Source organism: Dreissena polymorpha, chromosome 5, assembly GCF_020536995.1.
Source record: "Dreissena polymorpha isolate Duluth1 chromosome 5, UMN_Dpol_1.0, whole genome shotgun sequence".
Taxonomy (NCBI): Eukaryota; Metazoa; Mollusca; class Bivalvia; order Myida; family Dreissenidae; genus Dreissena; species Dreissena polymorpha.
In genome coordinates this window covers 32,206,449-32,232,484 of record NC_068359.1, presented here as the reverse complement: position 1 = coordinate 32,232,484, position 26,036 = coordinate 32,206,449, and the positions used below count along the sequence as shown (strand labels likewise).

The following is a 26,036-nucleotide window of genomic DNA, read 5'->3' as shown; positions in this document are numbered from 1 at the left end:
ATTTAACATCATCAAGAAACTAAAAAATAAAAATAAACAAAAATATTATAACCATTGCCTTAATCATGTAAGATAGAATAGACTTATTAAATGTAAAATCTGCTTTTATGCTTGATCCTTTATTCAAGCTAATTGGTAAAAAGTTAAATGGAAGATAAGTTGTTCTTAGCCAACTGAAAAATATTAACAATGTTGTTTATTTATTGTTATAAGTGGAAGGCTGCATAGTTGAACACTTAACATTAATAGTAAATGTGACTGATTTTCTTTGTAGATATGGCCTCCATCAAAGATGGCTTGCTCAGTCCTTCAAATGGGGAGCTTCATTTCAATAGAATGACCAACTGTGGCACCATCATGGTCGACCAGGACAAGCTTGGGGTAATAATATTGATATGCCCTGCATATAGGAACATCAAATGTACCTAACATTTGTTTATACACATTATGAATATAACTTAACTTACCCATTGCTGTACAACTCATGTGTTGAATATTTAAGCAGCCATAATTTAATTTGCATGTGAACTGGTTCATTTCACAGAGCATCATACAAACAAAAGACATAGCTGTTTAAAATCATTTCATCCGTTTAATGCAAAGTCCACTGTTGTTGTTGTTGTTACTGCATTTGATCTTCGATTTTATGTCATTATATCTAAGTGTGTTCACACGTATTACACTAACAAAATGTTAAGTGATCATACCTTGTCATCTTCGTCGTATATCTATTTTAATATGCATAAATGAGTACATTTTCGTAGGTTATTGTCAGACCATTCTCATTTCTGATCTGGTCGCAGCCATTTGTCGCGTTGCATTATGGTCAGGTTTGAACTATTGTCTGCAGTGAACTTAGCATGAAACAGGTTATTTTTAGATATGATGTAATCTCTGTTAAATACTTGTTTAAAGTGGTGTATCCATCTTTCTAAGCGCCCATAGATTGTTTTACATAAATTTTTGTTCAAAATCCAATATGGCGGTGTCTTTTGGTGATGTCGTTTCAATGCATTTCGAGCGTTCATGACCACTTTTTGTGGTCAATCGACGTCATTGACCCATTTTTTGGGGCAATGACCATTTATTTTGGGTACATGACCAGTAATTTTGGGGCAGGCGACCAAGAATTCTTGGTCGGGCCATAAAAACTGGGCATTGACCAACCTTTTGGGTCGCTCGAGTATTTAAGGTTTCATGAACTTTATTAAGTAATTCAGTCAGGCCATAACATCAAGGGCATAACATCTTTTATTAATTATTCAGAAACTTGTAAGAAAAACTTAATATAAACTGAGTTCATATTAATTGCTACTGTAACTAAATAATAGACTTTAACCCAACAAAGATATCTTATATTAATATATTAAAGATTGTTTATTTTATTTAAAACGTATACTCTTGTGGTGAATGAGTGTTGGACACTTGCGTGAGAGAATTGTTTAAAATATTTGACTTGTTTCTGAGAAATCATCGTATTGCGTGGTGTATTTGAACCGTTAAGAAATTTACACTGTTAATGTTTACGTTGTGTTAATGAAAATATAACTTCTATGAGTTTCGACGTTAAAGAATAAAAGATTAATGAAGTTTTAAAATGACTTGTTTTCCTCGTTTTAGTAAATAAGCGTAAAAACCACATTATTATTATTGAACTATTATTGAACTATTCCTGACAAGAATACGGAACAGTTGGCTCGCAACATTTTATGGTGTCAGAAATGGGGATCCTTTCAATCAACAATTAAGGGATCCAGTGATTGGACTCACGTCTGCGCGTATTATTATTAAATAACAAGTTAACATTTTAAACAGTATATCTTTAATAAAAACCCAACAAGATACTTTCCACGAATATTGTGACGATTAAATAAGTTAACATGAGTGATCTAAATGACAGTGACACGGAAGTAACTATCGGAGCGGGGCTCGTGAGGGGAACACGATTTCCACACGCAACGTGCGCTCAAAGGGACGAGGCGCGCACGGAAGTCTCGCCGGACGCATCGAGCGTACAAGGCGACGCGAATCGAAGTCGACACGGACGGAAATAGCGACAACGAAGGCGGCGGTGGCATGGCCGCTACCAATGGGTTCATGCGCGAGGTAGCCGGAGCGCTCAAGGAAGTTGTATCCGAGCTGCGCGTTCTTAAGGGCCAAAGTCACTACAACAACCGGGGTGCGTTCAACGGCGATGTACCTGTCGGCGCTCAATATGCACATGAGCGGGATATCGCGTATTTTGGCAATGGCCGTGACAGCGTACAGCACGGGTTTGGCGTCCAGCGCGAGGCGAGGAACGGTTATCGGCAGCGACGTGACGACGCGTATAGGCACGATTCGGGAAACCCGCTAATGGAACGGGAGCTCGACGGCATCTACCAACGTCAGTCGATGGGCAATCGCAACAACTGCCATGAGGACAAAGACGGCTACGGGGAGGGAGACAACGAAAACGAAAGTGTTCACGATTATAGGCAGCGAGCACCTGCACGTCACGCACCAAGGGCTGATGGCATTTATAGAAGGCCCGCAATAAGGCGGAATACTCGGCCGGTGCCAAAGATACCACCATTTACAGGAAAAGAAGATTGGGCGGTATGGTCAGCGAAGTTCGACGCGATTGCTAGGAGATATGGTTGGGACGACGATGATAAGCTTGACAATCTGCTGCCGATGATAGAAGGTCAGGCTAGCGAATTCGTGTTTGCACAGCTGCCTATGGAAGTGTTGTCTGACTATCATGAACTGACTTCAGAGTTGACAAGGCGATACCGCGTAATCGAGACAAGCAGGTCTTTCGCAGCCAAGTTTAGTAGGCGCAACCAGAAACATGGGGAAAAAGCGGAAGACTATGCTGCCGAACTCAAGCGTCTGTACGATAAAGCGCATAAACAACGGGATCGAGGCACACGAGATGAGGACCTAGTGAGAAGATTCCTCGATGGGCTGGTTGACCAGGAGGTGAAGTTCGAGGTCGAGTACCACAAGGAACCAAGGAATATCGACGAGGCGGTGTTCCATGTGGTGAATTTCATTCAAACGAGATTCGGGATTAAATCCGATCGAGAGTACAAGCATGCAACCAGACGAGCTTATACCACTGACGAGCATGACGACGAATTCTCAGAAGAATGTGAAACTGAAAGGGCAGCATGCAGAGTAGTCACAGACCAGAAGAGAAGTACGCCTATAATGTCCGAGAACACGGGAAGCGACATTGTTAAGCAGCCTACTGACCAAGAGTTATTGAAAACTCTTAGAAGTAGGATAGAGAAACTGGAAGAGGAAAAGAAACATTTGCAGAGGCGGCCACCAAGAAGAGACGTAGAGTGCTTCAGGTGTCATCAAACCGGCCACTACGCAAGAGACTGTCCGCTAAACCAAACAAGGGTTAAGTCATTTCCCACGAGGTCTAACGGTGCAACGCCATCTCGGGAACATTTAAACGAGAGAGGGGCTTCTCTCGTGCCCAGAGGGAGGTCCTGTCAGGAAACGAAGACAACGGTGATTTAAAGGGCGAGCAACAACACACGGGGGTAAGCGAGGCGGAGAGCGAAGTACCCTGTGCTGGAGTGAAGGGGGGAACAGAGCTGACCACTGGCGTTTATATCCGAGGGTGGATAGGGGAGACACCAGTGACCTTCACCGCCGACACAGGTGCTTCGAGGTCGGTAGTATCCAGTCGCGTGTATGACCAGCTGAGCACCAAGGACAAGCCGGTCCTAAAGGGGTCAGTCAAGCTGCGTGGGGCAGGTGGTTCACCAATACGCGAGAAGGGGGCGGGAGAATTTAATCTTATATTAGGCCCAGTAAAGGTGATCTGTCAAGCAGTTGTGGCCGACATTGAGGACGAAGTGCTACTAGGGTTGGATGTGTTGGCTGGGGAGAAGGACGGACAGGCGGACATCTTCCTAAGCAAGAATATAATCAAGCTAAAAGGGAAAGAAATCCCATTGATACCAGCTACAAGGAGGCTACGGAAAGTCACCGTTGCAGAAGATGTTGCCATCCCGGGGCTCTCAGAAGTGGTGGTTGATGTTTATGTTGAACACGATGAGGCTGACGATAAAGACAAAGAAGAAAATTTTATCATTGAACCCACAGAGGGTTTCGTTCAGCGTTACCCATTGGTAATGGCTGCAACCTTAGTGAACATAAACAGAGCAGTCACCTGTAAGGTAAAAGTTTTGAACCCTTTCTCAACGAGCGTAACGTTGCGGCACCATGCAGAAATCGGAGAGGCAGAGAGGATAGATTGTTGTACAGGGGTTATAGCAAATGAAGAAAACGAAGGTGAGCGAGATAACATCACAACGGTGAGAAGAGTACAGTTGATGACAGTTGAAAAGGACAGCCGTATTTCAGACTTACCGGTTGCCAATGCAATGGACGTGCCCCCACACCTGAAATCACTGTTTGAAGAATCAGTCGTCGGAAAAACGGAAGAGCAACAATCCGTTATAGCTGGGTTGTTAGTTAAATACGCAGACACGTTCTCAAAAGACGAATGGGACTTGGGACTTACACATCTATCTGAGCATGCCATAAACACAGGTACCGCAGCTCCCGTTAAACAGCGACCAAGGCGGGTTCCATTAGCGTACGCAGAAGAAGAAAAGAAAGCACTTGAAGATTTGCTTAAGAAAGGCGTTATTCAGAAAAGTACATCCCCTTGGGCCAGCCCAATCGTTTTGGTAAAGAAGAAATCAGGCGCTATACGACCTTGCGTCGATTATAGAAGGGTCAATGCATTAGTGAAGCCAGACGGGTTTCCGCTACCACGAATCCAAGATTGTTTAGACGCTGTGGCCGGGTCAAGCTTCTTCAGCTGTTTTGACCTTACGTCAGGGTATTTTCAAATACCGTTAAAGAAGGATGACATTCCTAAGAGCGCTTTTTGCTGTAAGTATGGTCAATACGAGATGAAAACAATGCCTTTCGGTTTAAATAACGCTGCAAGCACCTTCCAGCGTACAATGGAACTGGCGTTACAAGGTTTAACTTGGCTAACGTGTTTAGTTTACATTGATGACATTGTGGTGTTCGGATCCACGTGGCTGGAAAACCTTTTGAGAACTGATGAGGTTTTACTTCGTATCCAAACTGCAGGTTTGAAGCTTAAGTCAGATAAGTGCCGCCTTCTCCAGTCAAAAGTCATTTTTCTGGGTCACGTAGTCTCAGGAGAGGGGATAAGTCCCGATCCGACGAACATTGAAAAAATTGTCAATTGGCCAAAGCCCGGAAACGCGAAGCAGGTAAAACAGTTTGTGGCTACTGGTTCGTACTATCGTCGATTTGTAAAAGATTACGCTAAAATCGCGCGACCTTTGATTGATCTGACGAGAAAGGAGGCCAAATTCGAATGGAACGATGCGTGTGATATGGCGTTTAAACGAATCAAGGATGCCCTTATTAGCCAAAACGTCATGGGACATCCACTGAATGAGGGTGGGACATTTTACCTCGACGTCGATGCGTCCGGCACGGGAATCGGCGCGGTGTTGAGCCAAGAACAGCAGAGTCGCGAGCGAGTTATTGCCTACGCCAGCAGGGGGCTGAATAAAGCCGAGAAGAATTACTGCATAACTGAGCAAGAGCTTTTAGCGGCAGTATACTTCATCCAGTATTTCAGGCAGTATTTGCTGGGGCGGCATTTTATTGTAAGAACAGATCACCAATCGTTGATATGGCTCTTTAGTTTAAAGGAACCGAGTGGGAAAATCGCGAGATGGATTGAGATTCTGGCCGTGTATGACTTTTCCATCGAATATAGAGCAGGTAATAAGCAAGCCCACTGTGACGCTTTATCGCGCTGTGAAAGTCCCCGGTTCTGTACGTGCAGCGACGTAGATACAAGCGAACCGTTGATGTGCGGCCCATGCAATAAATGCCGAAGGAGAGCTGAACTAATGCTGTTGAAACCAAACGAAAAGGAAGAAGGTGAAGTGAATTCGGGGTCACCTGAAAACGATTGCATAACGCCTGTCGTTTTAACCGAAAACGCGCCTGTGATCAAGAGTGTTAAAAGTAGCGAGTGTGAGGTGCCAAAGCCAGGTCCATCGGATGACAGGGGAAGTTCTACTCTGCACACATGGGCAACCGAATTCACAAGCGTAACAATGGCAGCCATGCAGAGTGATGACCCTTATATAGCTAAAATTTATAGTGTGATACGCGATGGTATTAAAGCGCCGGTTGATGAAATGGTAACGTTGAGTCCAGAGACACGTCATTACTGGGTGATACGAGACTCGCTCGTACTAGTAGAAAACGTGCTATATAGGAAGTTTCAGCGGGTAAACGAAACACACGATTGCCTTCAGCTGATTGTCCCGTACACACTGCGAAAGTTGGTATTAAGTAGAATGCATGACAGTGTGACCTCTGGTCATTTAGGGGTCAAGCGAACTAGGGCAAGGTTAGCGTTAGGTTATTACTGGTTCAATATTAAGGCTGATGTGCGTGTATATGTTGCCAGTTGTTCCGTTTGTGACGCTGATAAAAAGCCACAAAAACCGCCTAGGGCGCCTATGGGTCATGTCAGGTCTGGCGCACCCTGGGACGTCCTAGCGATCGATTTTACTGGGCCGTTCCCAGTCACTCCGCGCGGTAATCGGTACATTCTCGTGGTAACGGATGTCTTTTCAAAATACGTCGAGATCATCCCAGTGCCAAACCAAACAGCCGAAGTGTGCGCATCAATGGTCCTAAATGATGTCATAGCGAGATGGGGTACCCCGTTAGCAATACATTCCGACCAGGGCGCAGCCTTTGAGAGCAGGGTCTTCAAGGAGCTGTGCAAGCTGTTAGAGGTCAAGAAGTCCAGAACTAGCGCCCGTCATCCTGCAGGCAACGGACAAGTAGAAAGATTTAACAGAACGATGTTGAGCATGGTTAGAGCGTATCTTGTTGGCGAACAGGAAGACTGGGATCAGCACTTGGCCTGCCTAGCAGCAGCATACCGGTCGACCCCACATGAGAGTACCAAACTTTCCCCCAACCTGCTAGCTTTAGGAAGAGAAGTCCGCATGCCAGCCAGCCTCATCTACAGCCATGTTGACGCATCACCGAAGCAAGAAAACCCAGGCGAGTACGTCCTTCGGCTGCAAGAAAGGATGTTGAAAGCCCACGAGGTGGCTAGGAAACACATCGGAAAGGTCGCTCGACGCAGCAAAGAAGTCTACGATGCCAAGCTGTCCTTTCATCACTATCAAGTCGGTGACGTGGTGTGGTGCCTGCATGAAACTAGGAAGGTCGGCGTCAAACCTAAGTTGGAAAGGGCATACGATGGTCCCTATCTTGTAACAGCAAAATTCTCCGAGATCAACTTCACCATCAAGCTAAACAAAGAAGGCCAAACCAGAGTGGTACACCACAACAAGCTCAAGCCATGCAAAGCAGGGATACTACCGAGATGGGTGTTGTCTGCACGGAGGAAAATTTTAAAAAATATAAAACCATAAACCAGCGTGCCATCAGTGAACATTATATTCTAAAACTTTATATTTATGTTTAATAACATGTACATTTGTTACAATTACCTGTGGACTGTGGCAACAGGAGTTTTGCCAAAAAGACAGGGGGGTAATGATATGCCCTGCATATAGGAACATCAAATGTACCTAACATTTGTTTATACACATTATGAATATAACTTAACTTACCCATTGCTGTACAACTCATGTGTTGAATATTTAAGCAGCCATAATTTAATTTGCATGTGAACTGGTTCATTTCACAGAGCATCATACAAACAAAAGACATAGCTGTTTAAAATCATTTCATCCGTTTAATGCAAAGTCCACTGTTGTTGTTGTTGTTACTGCATTTGATCTTCGATTTTATGTCATTATATCTAAGTGTGTTCACACGTATTACACTAACAAAATGTTAAGTGATCATACCTTGTCATCTTCGTCGTATATCTATTTTAATATGCATAAATGAGTACATTTTCGTAGGTTATTGTCAGACCATTCTCATTTCTGATCTGGTCGCAGCCATTTGTCGCGTTGCATTATGGTCAGGTTTGAACTATTGTCTGCAGTGAACTTAGCATGAAACAGGTTATTTTTAGATATGATGTAATCTCTGTTAAATACTTGTTTAAAGTGGTGTATCCATCTTTCTAAGCGCCCATAGATTGTTTTACATAAATTTTTGTTCAAAATCCAATATGGCGGTGTCTTTTGGTGATGTCGTTTCAATGCATTTCGAGCGTTCATGACCACTTTTTGTGGTCAATCGACGTCATTGACCCATTTTTTGGGGCAATGACCATTTATTTTGGGTACATGACCAGTAATTTTGGGGCAGGCGACCAAGAATTCTTGGTCGGGCCATAAAAACTGGGCATTGACCAACCTTTTGGGTCGCTCGAGTATTTAAGGTTTCATGAACTTTATTAAGTAATTCAGTCAGGCCATAACATCAAGGGCATAACATCTTTTATTAATTATTCAGAAACTTGTAAGAAAAACTTAATATAAACTGAGTTCATATTAATTGCTACTGTAACTAAATAATAGACTTTAACCCAACAAAGATATCTTATATTAATATATTAAAGATTGTTTATTTTATTTAAAACGTATACTCTTGTGGTGAATGAGTGTTGGACACTTGCGTGAGAGAATTGTTTAAAATATTTGACTTGTTTCTGAGAAATCATCGTATTGCGTGGTGTATTTGAACCGTTAAGAAATTTACACTGTTAATGTTTACGTTGTGTTAATGAAAATATAACTTCTATGAGTTTCGACGTTAAAGAATAAAAGATTAATGAAGTTTTAAAATGACTTGTTTTCCTCGTTTTAGTAAATAAGCGTAAAAACCACATTATTATTATTGAACTATTATTGAACTATTCCTGACAAGAATACGGAACAGTTGGCTCGCAACAATATGTCTTGTCATGCTTTTTTAGCTTGGCTGTTTTTGGAGAAAACACGAGGATTTTTCATAGCCAACTCGTCGTCCTCTGTCCGCCGTCTGCAGTGCTAAAACCTTAACATTGGCTCTAAAATCAAAGTGCTTCCACCTACAACTTTGAAACTTCATATGTAGATGCACCTTGATGAGTTCTACACGCCACACCCATATTTTGGTCACTAGGTCAAAGGTCATGGTCACTGTGACCTTAAAGAAAAAATATTCTGACAAGCTTTCATTTATTCAAAACTGCTCCCGCAGCCGAGCGTTGGCACCCGTTATGCGGTGCTCTTGTTTAAATTAGTCGCTCTCGGAAAATGGGGCTTAATAGATGTGTCACATAAGAAATTATATTTTTCTATCATGGTTTGTTGTCGAATAACCCACAGTAAGGAGTATAGATGCGTAGCAATTAAATCACGAGTGCGAAGCACGAATGATTTGATAACACGCATCTATACAACTTACTGTGGGTTATTCGAAAACAAACCATCATAGAAAAATATTATTTCGATTCTAACACGATTCTGATTGATTTGGTTCAAGCTTTAGGACGTGAACTATATTTTTCAATACTCCGCCCTTCTTAGTACAATGTCCACTATTAAGTGACGTCATTAAATTGTACAAACATATGACGTTGTTTTCATTCATAAATATTTTGCAAATGACGTCACTTTCATTGAATCGTAGAATCGTAGAAACTTAATGACGTCAAGTTTATTGATGCTACTGAAAAGCTGACATGCTATAAATGTTATCTGAATTACGTTTCCTAACAATTAACATTCTTTGTAGGCGTGGTTATGCCATTTATCACCAAATATGCAATTTGTTGTTTCATTACATTTATATACATGCTACATTTATTACATTTCTTTTAGAGCGGGTTTTAGCACGTGCATTTTACTGCCATATTTTCTTTATTTATTCGGAACTATTTTCGAAACATTAAGCTCTGCCCATAAAATATTGCAGAAAAACCCACACTTGATTTCCTTCTTTGTCTATAGAAAACAAGTTGCGTGCCGTGTTAGAAATACTCCTTAGACTTTATTTTTGTTTCTTAAAGACTTCCTTAAAACGAAAAATTCCATGAAAGTGGAAAGTGTCGTCCCTGATTAGCTTGTACGGAATGAATGATTTATTATCGTGTCCATTTGATAGTATATACAACTGTTAATGTTGTATTACTGTACTGGTTTTGCAAGCTTTTACATTGGCTATGTACGTGTTTTTCTGAAATAAAATGTTTAGATTGTATAATATTGAAAGCATAATTTGTTTGGCCGTTAAATTTGTAAAAGTATTATAATTTAATCTATGGTATTTGTCCACATATTTACATGGTATTTACATTTATAACTTAACTTGTTCTATTTCAAAGCTGACAAGTCAAGGCAATTTCAGCAGCATAAGGGCCAACTGCTGTGTATACAAAGGTAATGTTTTCCTTTGGCTCATAACCCATTACCGCTCAGACATGCATTTTGACTCATTTGTAGTCCCTTAGAAAATCTAGGTAAATAAAGGAGCTTTCTCAATAGGTTCAAGTTTTAAAGGCTTCATTTCCAATTCTAGAATGCTTCTGAGCAGCAAACCCCATAAAACCTGAACCTGAGTTATTTGTGGGCTGTTCTGGTTTTGTGCTGGTTCAGGGTTGCCACTGGCTGAAAATTTTCATGAGCCAAAAGTACCTTAAAAGTTAAAACATAGTGATTATTATGCCCCACTTCGAAGAAGAGATGGTATATTGTTTTGCTGGATGTTGGTCGGTCGGTCTGTCGGTAGACCAGTTTGTTTCTGATCAATAACTCATCAACGCATTGACCGAAATTGGCCTTGAATAGTAGATGACTCCTATTTGAAATTGGGGTCACTAGATAAAATTTCAATATCGGTGTCATGATACGTGTACAAATCTTTTACAATCAATAAATCTTCAATGAATTGACCGATTGGCTTGATAATTCTCATGTACATTGGCCTTGGAAGTAGATAACCCCTTTTGAAAAAATTGGGGTCACTAGGTCCAAGTTCAAGGTCAAAAACACAATAAGTGTGAAAATCGTTTATGATCAAAAACTCGTCAATTCATTGACTGATAGGTTTGATACTTTCAATTTCATCGTCCTTAAACAGTAGATGACCCCTATTGGAATTGAGGTCACTAGGTCAAAGGTCAAGGTTACTGTCACAATAAGTGTGAAAATCGATTATTATCAACTCATCAACGAATTGACCGATTGGCTTGATACTTCACATGTGCATTGGCCATGGACAGTAGATGACCCCTGTTGAAATTGGGGTCACTAGGTCAGAGCCCTGTTGGGTGGGGCATATGTCTCTGACCTCGGAACTCTTGTTTTCATGTGGCGACTTTATGAAGTTTTATGAAGGAAAAGCTGTAGCTCTTCTTGAGCCAAATTAGCTATTGTGTTGCCAGTGGCTAATTTGATAAATGGCAAGTGAGGCCCTGTGCTGGTTGCTTAGAGCCATTTTCACTTTGAATCTGAATGGGAAAGGGTTAATAAGGTGTTGTACTGATGTTGTACTTGATGCCTGTGGGTGTTGTAGGAAATGCTCCAAACTAAATTTGAACAATTTGTAGATTTTCATATGTAAAATTGCGGAATTATAATTCAAGTTATTTAAGAAGTCAACTCTTACATTGTGCTTGATGATCCAATGCTCCTTTTTAATTTCACAATTCAAAGCCTTAGTTTAGTTTAAACCTATTTATTTTAGCTCGATTGCATAGAAAGTAATTCCTACTTATTTGAAATGCTCTCGAGTCCGTTTCCTGGGCCTAGAACCAGTACTTGGTGTCTATATGGGAGATCGAAAGAACGCTCCCACAGCGGGGATCGAACCCGTGACCTCCCGGTCGCAAGGCGGACACCATATCCATTACACCACGGCGACCTTAAATTCAAAGCCTTGTTCACATATGTTTGAAATTCAGTAATAAGTTATAAAATTTCATTAAAATACACAAAGGAAAAGTTTCTAAGAATATATTAAATTAATTAATTGGCACTATGAGTTGATAAAATGTAACAGTCTGACAACAATGACATTGAACGAGACAACAATGACATTGATTTACCACAACGGTTGTCTTTTCTTTCTAGGGCGATGGATGTTTGAGGTGATGCTAGGCTCAAAGGGAGTGATGCAGGTGGGGTGGTGTACACTCAAGTGCAAGTTCTCTCAGGAGGTATGTCAACCTTTTTATGTTCTCTCAGGAGCCATGTCAACCTCTTTATGTTCTCTCAGGAGGTATGTCAACCTCTTTATGTTCTCTCAGGAGGTATATCCACCTCTTTATGTTCTCTCATGAGGTATGTCAACCTCTTAATGTTATCTCAGGACCTATCTCAACCTCTTAATGTTCTCTCAGGAGGTATGTAAACCTCTTTATGTTCTCTCAGGAGCTATGTCAACCTCTTTATACTCTCTCAGGAGGTATGTCAACCTCTTAATGTTCTCTCAGGAGGTATGTCAACCTCTTTATGTTCTCTCAAGAGGTATGTCAACCTCTTTATGTTCTCTCAGGCGGTATGTCAACCTCTTTATGTTCTCTCATGAGCTATGTCAACCTCTTTATGTTCTCTCAGGAGGTATGTCAATCTCTTTGTTTTCTCAGGAGGTAAGTCAATCTCTTTATGTTCTCTCAGGAGGTATGTCAATCTCTTTGTTCTCTCAGGAGGTATGTCAACCTCTTTATACTTTCTCAGGAGGTATGTCAACCTCTTAATGTTCTCTCAGGAGGTATGTCAACCTCTTTATGTTCTCTCAAGAGGTATGTCAACCTCTTTATGTTCTCTCAGGAGGTATGTCAACCTCTTTATGTTCTCTCAGGAGGTATGTCAACCTCTTTATGTTCTCTCAGGAGGTATGTCAACCTCTTTATGTTCCCTCATGAGCTATGTCAACCTCTTTATGTTCTCTCAGGAGGTATGTCCAGGGCTCGAATTTAACTTTTTTTTCTACTAGCAAAAAATGCGAGCAGCTTTAATACCAACTCGCAAAATCAAAAACATTCTCGCAAACTTTGCTGGAAACATAAATAAAAGCAAGTTTGGACATTAGTTTAGTACTATTAAAACAAAATAAAATATGACATCAACAACAAGTTTTAGTGTTATATATTAAGTTCTTTTTCCCACTTTTCACTGTTTTCGTAGAAAGATTTAATTTCCGTTTTTTTTACCTAACTCAACGGTTAACTTTGCTTTATATTTCGTATTGTTATTTCCATCAGTGGGCAAAAAGAAGTTATTTTTCGCTTCAACGCCATGACTGTTTAAGTTTTATGTCTCTTATAATGAAAATGTGTGGATAATCGACTGTTTCACGTTCTTTGTACCAATACCATCTGCATATATGTACTATAAGTATACCAGTCTACTTACAAGGTGCGAGCTTCCGCATACGGGTATTCGGACGTTCTATAAATTGACCTGCGGTTTAGCGTCCACAACGTCGAGCGCATTTAGCAATATTACTCTTTTTTCACTATTTCTTTACTCGCAAAAAAATTCTAGTGGCTTAAAACTTAACTCCCAATCGGTATTTTTCACTCGCATTTTGCGAGTGTGCGAGTGTTAATTTCGAGCCCTGATGTCAATCTCTTTATGTTCTCTCAGGAGGTAAGTCAATCTCTTTATGTTCTCTCAGGAGCTTTGTCAACCTCTTAATGTTGGTTGTCATGGGATAATGGATATGGTGTCAGCCTAGCAACTGGGAGGTCATGGATTCGATCCCCACTGTGGGGTCAGTCCTCAAAAAGACACCAATTACTTGATCTACCCAGGAAATGGACTTTTCAAGGAGTCCTTTTATTTAGTTGCAATTAAGCTAAAATTAATAGGTTTAGACTAACCTCTTTATGATCTTAGTGTTAGTAGTGGAGTATCGACTATGGACTGCTCAATTTGTTCATTTACCAACATATGACCAACATTGATTGTGACCACAATGTGCAGTTTTGTAATAATATTCTCTAAGAAGGAGGTTTTTGGAAGGCTTTTGTTTGTTTGCCTAACAAATATTTAAAAATTTAATTGTGTGAACAAGGTTTACATTATTTACCAACAGAAGCCTGGTTCTGGGAATACTGACACTAATGCTTGTGCGTAAAGTGTCCAGACCAGATTAGCCTGTGGATTCTGTACAGGCTAATCAGGGACAACACTTTCCGCTTTTATGCAATTTTCATTAAAGCCACATAAGTACTCAAAATCAACGAATATTTCGTAAAATATTTTGTAAAATAAAGTTAACCCATACAAAATCAGTGTTCCTTATAGCAATAGCCAAAATTTCAACACTAGATGGATCATGGTAACATAGATGTAACATGATACAAAATGCTCGTTTTACGAAATATTCGTTGATTTTGAGTGTTAATGGGCTTTTATAAGGGAGGCTCCTCTAAACACAAATCCAGTTAAGGCAGGAAGTGTCATTCATGACAACAGTTTTCTTTGTTTGAACAGGATGGTGTTGGTGATACAGAAGATTCCTACGCATATGATGGCAACAGGCAGCGCAAGTGGAACAAAACCACACAGAAATATGGAGAGGTAAGATAACTTCTTATGTGGTTTACATGCCTTCTATATCTTCAAAGTATATTGAAAATAAATGTGTACTCATCACTTATATTAGATTAGCAATTACACTTGTGTATCAGTGTTTATAGTTTATTTTTGATAAAATAAATTATATGTAAATCATATTTGGGGATTTCAATATTTTACATTTTTTAATTTTTATGCCTTGATCATGCACTGTAGGTTAAAGGGGCCTTTTCACAGATTTTGGCATGTTTTGAAGTTTGTCATTAAATGCTTTATATTGATAAATGTTAACATTGGATCTAAAAAGCTCCAGTAAAAGATCAAGAATAAAATTTAAAAAAGGGAAAAAAAGTAGCCCGCAGCAGGGCTTGAACCAGTGACCCCCGGAGTCTTGAAGTAAAAGTAAATACCAATTAGACCCCTCGGCCATCCTGCCAAGTACGTAAACAGGACATATATTATAGTTTATATAAGCAATCTTTGTAGTTTCACAAATTTAAACGACAACAACAGAACTCTCCAAATTATTCAATCGTTTCAAAGATGCATTTAATGGCTATATTATATGGAAGGGTTTATCTGCCAGTTCTCGCATTATGCTTTATGGCATTGTATTTCAGGCAATTCATTTTCCATGTTGCTATTTATAATTGCATTTTGCTTTATGACATTGTATATCATGCAATTCATTTTCCATGTTGCTATTTATAATTGCATTTTGCTTTATGACATTGTATATCATGCAATTCATTTTCCATGTTGCTATTTATAATTGCATTTTGCTTTATGACATTGTATATCATGCAATTCATTTTCCATGTCGCCATTTTATTTGCATTTTTCTATTTATGATATTAATTGAAATGATACGTTTGAGTGACAGTGTTTATAATGAATCCATGGGTCTTAATGGCATATGTTTACTCCTTTGTTATAATTTATTAGTTCTTCTTCTTATGTAATAAAGTAAAATGTAATGTAAATTCTCTCTGTACTTTACGTGTTGAAATGTTACAATATAATTAGTACTTTAAATTTCATTTTGCAAAAGTCATAGGAAAGAAAACACGGGACGAGTTTTTTTTCCATCAGTTCTTTAATATGGCTTGCATAGTTCGTTATAATATTTACTCAATGTATGTTAATCCTATTTTCTTGCCAGTGTATGACGTATGCATCATTTCTGTTAAATTGTTTATGTGGCTATCTTCTTGTTGCTTCATTCATCTTACTATGCAAAAAATGCGTTATAACATTACAGGGAACGAATAAGAAATTTGACTTTCTAGCAAAAATTATTATACAGGGAGACAACTCTGGCGTGTGTATGATAATTTACGGGGTGTGGACTACTTTTGTCGAAACAATATTTGCGTCCAAACTAGTTTTGCTGATAATAACCTTCGTGAAGAGATGTATTCGTGTAGACTAGTTAATAAATAAATAATATTATTTATATGCAACTTGCAAAACATACGGTACTTTGACGTACGACCACGATACACATGTGTGCGTTAGTGTATATGTGTGCGTTTATATGTGTGCTCGCGTATGCGCGGTGTTTGTTTTTATGTGTGTGTTCTGTGCTTTCATCATGAAGATTTAGTGCATTCTGAACAGTTGTTGATGAACAAGTTTATGACCTAGTTTATGAGGTACTTCAGCGCCTGAGACTGCATTATGTGAGGATCCAGAGTGTGTCCAAGCAATACCTAACTAACGAACTAGACACACGAAAGTTGGGATTCATATGCATTATAGCTGATATTGTTAGCTATTCAGTTTTGACTAAATTATTTTCTGTTTTGATGCGGTTTTGTGCTTTGTGGGAGGTATGTCGACCACCAACCAATCTCGCATGCTCAGTGAGTGGATATTCAGCCTGGGTTACCTAGGTGAGAATCATGTGTATCAACCACTGCGGACGGACGAATAAAGCAGCGACTATAATGCTTCAGTGAAATCTTTTAGCGGAGCATACAGATGTTCATATTATTGTTTATAACAATTAATGTTCTCTGCTAACTTTTTTTGGTAACACTTGCGCTTATTGTTCCATATGCGTGTGTTGGTCAAAATATTAAGTGGTATGAAAAGTACCTCACGTACGATAGACTAACGTCCATCACAGTCAGTCAAATCCGCGGTCTGCTTAAGATTAAAGCGTACGCTTAACCTGCGGTGATTTCAGGTTGTTAGCCAGTGAGCCACATGAGGCTTACAAAGTCTAAAACAAATCAAGCAATTTATCAATCAATATCCATCCATTCAATTATCCATCCACCAATCAACCTAATGCGTTTGAGATGTTACGCAACTTACTCCATCCTGACGAACTCAATTCCCGTAAGAGATGCAATAGTAAGAGATACAGTTGAGTACTGCAACTGTTATACCTGTGCGGCCACCGCGTCATTGCCAGTATTTCGAAATCCTAAGAAATTAAATAACTGCATAAGATCGACAAAATATCGTTTGATTTCAATTAACCCATCTGTGTAAATGCTCAGCGTTTCATTTGTGGCTGACAGGTAAAGACGGATGTACAAAAGTACTGACCAACATACTTATTAACCATACTTCGATTTGCTTGTGTAAACAATACCAGCCGGCTTTTGGCTTTTTTACAGACTCGCAGAGACGGGGCATTTCGACAGAAATAGCCAGTGATTTAATAAGTCGATATATAGCTTTGAGTTAAATATTCCCGATATTTTTGGTTCTCCACTTTATATAAATTACACATTACAAATTGTCATGTCGCATTGGATTAACTTCATGTTGCGTTATGACTTGCAACATGCTTAGTGCTTATTGCTTTCGTCTTGTTGAATAACTAGTGTAATTACTAGTGTAATTGCTAGTGTAATCATTAGTGTAAAGTTGAAATGTACAAACATTATGTTGATAACGAATAGCATTATAGAAAAAGCATTTGTCATATATCATGATGCAGTTGTAATTTGTCAACATGGAGTTATAATTAAGCAATATGCACTTGTCATTAAGCAATATTCAATTGTCATTTAGCAACATGAATGGACTTGTGGATTTTCCCTTCTATAAACATTAACATTAAGGCGCATGCATAATGCATTGTTTATACAGCAAATGCAAGAAACACAAATAGAGTTGCATTGTAACAGAATTCAAATGCAAGTTTTAATATATCAAAATGTAGTTGTCAATAAGCAATAAATAATTGCCATTTAGCAATTTGCATGTACTGGCAGATAAACCCTTCCATAATATTAGACCATGGTAAATGTTCAGTATTACTGTTTCCTCACAAATATCATAACTAAAACGAAAATTTGTGAATCTAAAACAACTTTTTTCAATTTTGTCAATTTACCAAAGCGTGAAAAGATCCCTTTAATGTATTTCTGGTGACATGAAATTTTATGGATTCATCAAATCTGGCATTTGCATTTGATCTTAAATTTTAGGATTTCTTATGTTGTACTTTTGACTTTAACGTGTATGGGAAATGTGATATTATTATGGCTTAGAGTACCCACCAAAAAATTGCATTTTCACTTATAAATAGCATTTCTGTCAATTTGTGCATTTCATATCATAAAATATATGTTGTTTTCAGCAATGGTGTACCGGTGATGTGATAACATGTGCAATCGATTGTGATAATGGGTCAATAGGATTTTACAGGTATGTAACTATGGTTACTGATAACAATAGGTTTGCTCTTTAGGAAGCAGTACCCATACAGCATCATGTAGCCAGTAAGTCACTGGCTGGAAAATCAAGTTCATATTCTGATTGGCCCTGCGTGTGTATGGAATTTAATCCTGTCACATGCCTTTAAATCAGCCTGATCACCAGGTAACCTTATAAGCCAAAAGATATTAGGCTAGTTAACCACGTGACCTCGAATATCCGTCAGTCGCTCTGTTTAACTGTGAAAATAATAAGTTTAACTGGAGCGTTTTGCTGGAATAATGACATCATTTGAAATGATGTCATTATTCCAACAAAACTCTCTAGTTAAACTCTTTTACAGTGTAAATAAACGGTGAAAAAAAATCATAAAATAAAAAGAAATAAATGATAAATAGAATAATATGCTGGTGACGTGGATGGAGAATGGTTATCTGGCTCGTCAGAGGATCATATCGTTTTCGCCTTCGGCTCACCCGATAAATTCCTGCGACTTGCCAGATAACCAACCTATTATTCTCTCTATCCCCATGCAAATTTCTATGAACATCAGAAAATGGTGACCGGTAAGGGAATTGAGTGTCACCATTTTTAGAGTACAACCCTAATATTATCTTTTGCTCAAAATGTTTTAAGCTGTGACCAGACCTAATCAGAAAAGGTACTTGTGTGCTCTTTAAATTCTTTGTGCCAAAACTTTTACTCTAACATATAAATTACAGAGCAGATAATTTTTGTTTTGCAAAATTTCAAATATTGCATTATGATTGCTCAGGTGAGCTTTTGTGACCGGTCTTTGTCCGTCGTATGTCCGTCCGTCCGTCTGTCCGTAAACATTTGCTTGTAAACACTGTAGAGGCCACATTTCTTGTCCCATATTCATGAAACTTGGTCAGAAGCTTTGTCCCAATAAAATCTTGGCCAAGTTCGAAACTGGGTTGTGCCTGGTCAAAAACTAGGTCACTAGGTCAAAAAAAAGAAAAACCTTGTAAACACTGTAGAAATCACATTTCATGCCCAATCTTCATGTTGCTTTGTCAAAATGTTTGTCTTAATGATATCTTGGTTGAGTTCAAAAGTGGTTCCGATCCGTTGAAAAACATGGCCGCCAGTGGGCGGGGCAGTTTTCCTTATTTGGCTATAGAGAAACCTTGTAAACACTCAATTGATGTCTCGGACGAGTTCGAAAATGGTCGAGATCGGTGAAAAAACATGGCCGCCAGTGGGCGGGGCATTTTTTTCAATATGTATATAGTGGCAGTTTTCCCTATTTGGCTAAAGAGAAACCTTGTAAATACTCTAGAAGTATCAATTTTTGCCCAATCATCATGAAAGTTGGTCAAAACATTGGTTTTATTGATATCTCGGACGAGTTTGAAAATGGTTGGGATAGGTAAAAAAACATGGCCGCCAGTGGGCGGGGCATTTTTCTCTATATCTATATAGTGAAAACATGTGAACACAGTAGAAGTCACATTTTTTGCCCAATTTTCATGAAATTTGCTCAGTGCATTTGTTTCCTTGGTACGAGAGTTGGGTTCAAAAATGGTTCCGGTCAGTTGAATAACATGGCTGCTGGGAGGGGGGCAGTTTTCTCATTATGCCCCCCCCCCTTTCAAAGAAGAGGGGGTATATTGTTTTGCTCATGTCGGTTCGTCCGTCCACCAGATGGTTTCCTGATGATAACTCAAGAGCGCTTATGCCAAGGATCATGAAACTTCATAGGTACATTGATCATGCTCGCAGATGACCCCAATTGATTTTCAGGTCACTAGGTCAAAGGTCAAGGTCACAGTGACCCAATGCAGTAAAATGGTTTCCGGATGATATCTCAAGAACGCTTATGCCTAGGATCATGAAACTTCATAGATACATTGATCATGACTCGCAGATGACCCCTATTGATTTTCAGGTCACTAGGTCAAAGGTCAAGGTCACGACCCGAAATAATAAAATGGTTTCCGGATGATAACTCAAGAATGCTTTGGCCTAGGATCATGAAACTTCATAGGTACATTGATCATGACTCGCAGATGACCCCTATTGATTTTCAGGTCACTAGGTCAAAGGTCAAGGTCACGATGACCTGAAATAGTAAAATGGTTTCCAGATGATAACTCAAGAACGCTTATGCCTAGGATCATGAAACTTCATAGGTACATTTATCATGACTCGCAGATGACCCCTATTGATTTTCAGGTCACTAGGTCAAAGGTCAAGGTCACGATGACCGAAATAGTAAAATGGTATCCGGATGATAACTCAAGAACGTTTATGCCTAGGATCATGAAACTTGATAGATACATTGATCATGACTCGCAGATGACCTCTATTGATTTTCAGGTCACTAGGTCAAAGTTCAAGGTCACAGTGACCCAATGCAGTAAAATGGTTTCCGGATGATAACTCAAGAACGTTTATGCCTAGGATCATGAAACTTCATAGATACATTGATCATGACTCGCAGATGACCCCTATTGATTTTCAGGTCACTAGGTCAAAGGTCAAGGTCACAGTGACCCAATGCAGTAAAATGGTTTCCGGATGATATCTCAAGAACGCTTATGCCTAGGATCATGAAACTTCATAGGTACATTGATCATGACTCGCAGATGACCCCTATTGATTTTCAGGTCACTAGGTCAAAGGCCAAGGTCACGGTGACCCGAAATAGTAAAATGGTTTCCAGATGATAACTCAAGAACGCTTATGCCTAGGATCATGAAACTTCATAGGTACATTGATCATGACTCGCAGATGACCCCTATTGATTTTTAGGTCTTTAGGTCAAAGGTCAAGGTCACGGTGACCTGAAATAGTAAAATGGTTTCTGGATGATAACTCAAGAACGCTTATGCCTAGGATCATGAAACTTCATAGGTACAATGATCATGACTCGCAGATGACCCCTATTGATTTTCAGGTCACTAGGTCAAAGGTCAAGGTCACGGTGACCTGAATAGTAAAATGGTTTCCGGATGATAACTCAAGAATGCTTACGCCTAGGATCATGAAACTTCATAGGTACATTGATCATGACTCGCAGATGAAATAATGATGAAACTTGACCAGGATGTTTGTCTGGACAATATCTAGGTCAAGTTTGACATTTGGTAAAGATTGAATGAACCAACTCCTCTCAGGTGAGCGAACTAGGGCCATCTTGGCCCTCTTGTTGCATGGAGTTTTTTGTTTTAATTAAGCCTCATTCTCGAAAAACTGGGCTCAATGCATGTGCATGAAGTATTGTCCCAGATAATCTGAGATGACACTTTCCACCTTAACTGGAGTTTGGCTAAGAAGAGACTTCCTTAAAACCAAAAATACTATTAGAACAGAAAGTGCCTTTCCTGATTAGCCTGTGCATACTGCACAGGAACATCTTGGATGACACTTTCCACCTAAACAGGATTTTTGCCAAGAACAGACTTCATTTAAACCAAAAATGCCATTATTAGCAGAAAGTGTCGTTCCGGATTAGCCTGTACGGACTGCACAGGAACATTTGGGACGACACTTTACGGACATGCATTAAGCCCAGTTTTTACATCATGAGAGTAATGTGGTACCTGTTGTACAATTTTAGGAATGGCAAGTATCTTGGTGAGGCCTTCTCAAATGTGCGCCTTGGACCAAACTGGGCCTACTTTCCTGCTGTGAGCCTGTCCATGGGGGAAAGTCTCAGGGCCAATTTTGGGGCCACACCCCTTAAATATCCTTTTATTGTATGTGTCTGCTGCTGTTAATTATACTTTGCAAAGTTTGTCTACTTTTATATGTAAATGCTGATGTTGTTTTTTTCAACATGTCTTAAAAATAATTTCATGCAGTAATCACAGCTTTTTCTTGATTTGTAGTGAATTTGAAAATGAACACATAACAATAATGAACGAACTTCTTTTCTTGACAATATTGAACAAATATCTTTTCTTATGACTTATACAAAAACATCTGAATTCTGATTGGTTAAGTTTAGAGTATGTAGACAGCATCACAGTGTAGTCTGTCGCTAAATCAATACTCATTTGTCAACCGATGCATTTAATTATCAATATGTTTCTAAAATATATATAGGATCTTGCATGAGTGGTCGTTTTGTATTGAATTTATTAAACGAGTCATCTAAATAAAGATAAAACGAGGCTTGCCGAGTTTTTATCTTTATTTAGATGACGAGTTTAATAAATTCAATACAAAATGACCACGAATCTAAGATTCTATTTATAACATGACCAACACATTTGCTCACTCTTTATTTTATGCTCTTTTCCCCTTTTTATTACATTGTAAAAGAGTTTAACTGAAGAAATTTGCTGGAATTATGACGTCATTTCGTCACAAAAATGACGTCATTTCACAGTTATATAACTAGTGTAATAACAGCCATGTAATAAACAAAATTGAGCATAACGGTATTTCACTCCTGGAGCGTAGGTCATGTTATAACACTATTAATAAGAGCCAATTTTCAGGGAAAACTGGGCTTAAGGCATGTACGTAATGTGTCGCCCCAGATTAGCCTGTGCAGTCAGCACAGGCTAATGAGCAACTCCACAGTTTCCCCAGAGTGAGGTTTATATGTTCTCAAGTATGACACAGTTTTATACTATTCCTAATTCAAGTCCCCACATACCCTATTGAAGGGTACAGCCCCTTCATGTAGTTTTATACTATCCCTAACTCAAGTCCCCACATATCCTATTGAAGGGTACAGCCCCTTCATGTAGTTTTATACTATTCCTAACTCAAGTCCCCACATACCCTATTGAAGGGTACAGCCCCTTCATGTAGTTTTATACTATCCCTAACTCAAGTCCCCACATACCCTATTGAAGGGTACAGCCCCTTCATGTAGTTTTATACTATCCCTAACTCAAGTCCCCACATACCCTATTGAAGGGTACAGCCCCTTCATGTAGTTTATATTATCCCTAACTCAAGTCCCCACATACCCTATTGAAGGGTACAGCCCCTTCATGTAGTTTTATACTATCCCTAACTCAAGTCCCCACATACCCTATTAAAGGGTACAGCCCCTTCTTGTAGTTTTATACTATCCCTAACTCAAGTCCCCACATACCCTATTGAAGGGTACAGTCCCTTCATGTAGTTTTATGCTATCCCTAACTCAAGTCCCCACATACCCTATTGAAGGGTACAGTCCCTTCATGTAGTTTTATACTATCCCTAACTCAAGTCCCCACATATCCTATTGAAGGATACAGTCCCTTCATGTAGTTTTATGCTATCCCTAACTCAAGTCCCCACATACTCTATTGAAGGGTACAGCCCCTTAATGTAGTTTTATACTATCCCTAACCCAAGTCCCCACATACCCTATTGAAGGATACAGTCCCTTCATGTAGTTTTATACTATCCCTAACTCAAGTCCCCACATACCCTATTGAAGGATACAGTCCCTTCATGTAGTTTTATACTATCCCTAACTCAAGTCCCCACATACCCTATTGAAGGGTACAGCCCCTTCATGTAGTTTTATACTATCCATAACTCAAGTCCCCACATACCCTATTGAAGGATACAGCCCCTTCATGTAGTTTTATATTATCCCTAACTCAAGTCCCCACATACCCTATTGAAGGGTACAGCTCCTTTTTGTAGTTTTATACTATCCCTAACTCAAGTCCCCACATACCCTATTGAAGGGTACAGCCCCTTCATGTAGTTTTATACTATCCCTAACTCAAGTCCCCACATACCCTATTGAAGAGTATAGCCCCTTCATGTAGTTTTATACTATCCCTAACTCAAGTCCCCACATACCCTATTGAAGGGTACAGCCCCTTCATGTAGTTTTATACTATCCCTAACTCAAGTCTGCACATACCCTATTGAAGGGTACAGCCCCTTCATGTAGTTTTATAATATCCCTAACTCAAGTCCCCACATACCCTATTGAAGGGTACAGTCCCTTCATGTAGTTTTATACTATCCCTAACTCAAGTCCCCACATACCCTATTAAAGGGTACAGTCCCTTCATGTAGTTTTATACTATCCCTAACTTAAGTCCCCACATACCCTATTAAAGAGTACATCCCCTTCATGTAGTTTTATATTATCCCTAACTCAAGTCCCCAAATACCCTTTTGAAGGGTACAGCTCCTTCATGTAGTTTTATACTATCTCTAACTCAAGTCCCCACATACCCTATTGAAGTGTACAGTCCCTTCATGTAGTTTTATACTATCCCTAACTCAAGTCCTCACATACCCTATTGAAGGGTACAGCCCCTTCATGTAGTTTTATACTATCCCTAAATTAAGTCACCACATACCCTATTGAAGGGTACAGCCCCTTCATGTAGTTTTATTCTATCCCTAACTCAAGTCCCCACATACCCTATTGAAGGGTACAGCCCCTTCATGTAGATTTATACTATCCCTAACTCAAGTCCCCACATACCCTATTGAAGGATACAGTCCCTTCATGTAGTTTTATACTATCCCTAACTTAAGTCCCCACATACCCTATTGAAGGGTACAGCCCCTTCATGTTGTTTTATATTATCCCTAACTCAAGTCCCCACATACCCTATTGAAGGGGAAAAGCTCCTTCATGTAGTTTTATACTATCCCTATCTCAAGTCCCCACATACCCTATTGAAGGGTACAGCCCCTTCATGTAGTTTTATATTATCCCTTACTCAAGTCCCCACATACCCTATTGAAGGGTACAGCCCCTTCATGTAGTTTTATACTATCCCTAACTCAAGTCCCCACATACCCTATTGAAGGGTACAGCCCCTTCATGTAGTTTTATACTATCCCTTACTCAAGTCCCCACATACCCTATTGAAGGGTACAGCCCCTTTATGTAGTTTTATACTATCCCTAACTCAAGTCCGCACATACCCTATTGAAGAGTACAGCCCCTTCATGTAGTTTTATACTATCCCTAACTCAAGTCCCCACATACCCTATAGAAGGGTACAGTCCCTTCATGTAGTTTTATACTATCCCTAACTCAAGTCCCCACATACCCTATTGAAGGGTACAGCCCCTTCATGTAGTTTTATACTATCCCTAACTCAAGTCCGCACATACCCTATTGAAGGGTTCAGCCCCTTCATGTCCCCTCCCAGGGCTGATATCATGAAGACACAGCTCCTTCTCGGATATCTGGAGAAGCTCCTCTTCATGGACCTAGATGGGGAGGTGGGTATGGGGAATATCTTTATTTATTTAACCCTTAAAGGCTTTTATACACATTTTGAAATGTTTGTATTCCCTTAGACAATAAAGTTAAATTAAAGACTTTTCTTACTAAAGTTCAAGTTTTAAATTCGTCATATTCAGCCCTAAGAAACTGATGTGCAGCAAACAGCTTAAAAACTGAACAGACTGCAAGAAAAACACTAAATAACTTATCAACTATACAACTAAACCAAACAAGCACCAGAAACTCGGACAAGAACAAAAAAAGTAAAGCGTGCTGGCCTCAAACAGCTCTTGTGTTTATTGCATGTATGTATTCATGTTTTCAGATGATGGATGTTGCTGGGCAGGGAAAGTTTTCCATGGAAACAAAACCACCTCCCCTAACAAACACTCGGAGCAAGAAAACATCCATTTTGCTCATAATTTCTCAAGTTTTTGAAAAGCTTTCTGTGTTCATGGTAAGAATAAAGTTGTTGAATAGTTCCTATCAAATTGTTGTCTACTAATGGCAGTGTTGTTGAGCTAACACAAAAATGAAAGAAACGTTTTATTTCATTCATGTTTTTAGCTCACCAAATAGTCGGAGCTATACTTCTCACCCAAATTTCAGCCTCCTAATCCGTATATTGCTCTGACTTACTTAGTTTAGCAGGATTA

At 39.4% G+C, this 26,036-nt stretch overlaps 1 protein-coding gene and 1 long non-coding RNA gene across 5 annotated transcripts in view; both read left to right on the top strand.

Annotated features, from left to right (window-relative positions):
* LOC127881759 (E3 ubiquitin-protein ligase RNF123-like) overlaps positions 1-26,036 on the top strand; it is a 75,146-nt gene that overhangs the window by 3,990 nt on the left and 45,120 nt on the right. For all 4 annotated transcript variants that reach the window (XM_052429860.1, XM_052429861.1, XM_052429863.1 and 1 more), the window contains exons 5-12: positions 275-381; positions 10,322-10,376; positions 12,069-12,154; positions 14,439-14,525; positions 18,124-18,191; positions 21,787-21,915; positions 25,265-25,376; positions 25,706-25,837. In XM_052429860.1, the coding sequence (XP_052285820.1) occupies positions 275-381; positions 10,322-10,376; positions 12,069-12,154; positions 14,439-14,525; positions 18,124-18,191; positions 21,787-21,915; positions 25,265-25,376; positions 25,706-25,837 (776 nt within the window). The remainder of the gene's footprint in view (positions 1-274; positions 382-10,321; positions 10,377-12,068; positions 12,155-14,438; positions 14,526-18,123; positions 18,192-21,786; positions 21,916-25,264; positions 25,377-25,705; positions 25,838-26,036) is intronic.
* LOC127881800 (uncharacterized) lies at positions 19,995-21,154 on the top strand. The gene is made up of 2 exons (XR_008050281.1): positions 19,995-20,709; positions 21,000-21,154. It is a non-coding gene; the product is annotated as an uncharacterized LOC127881800 (long non-coding RNA).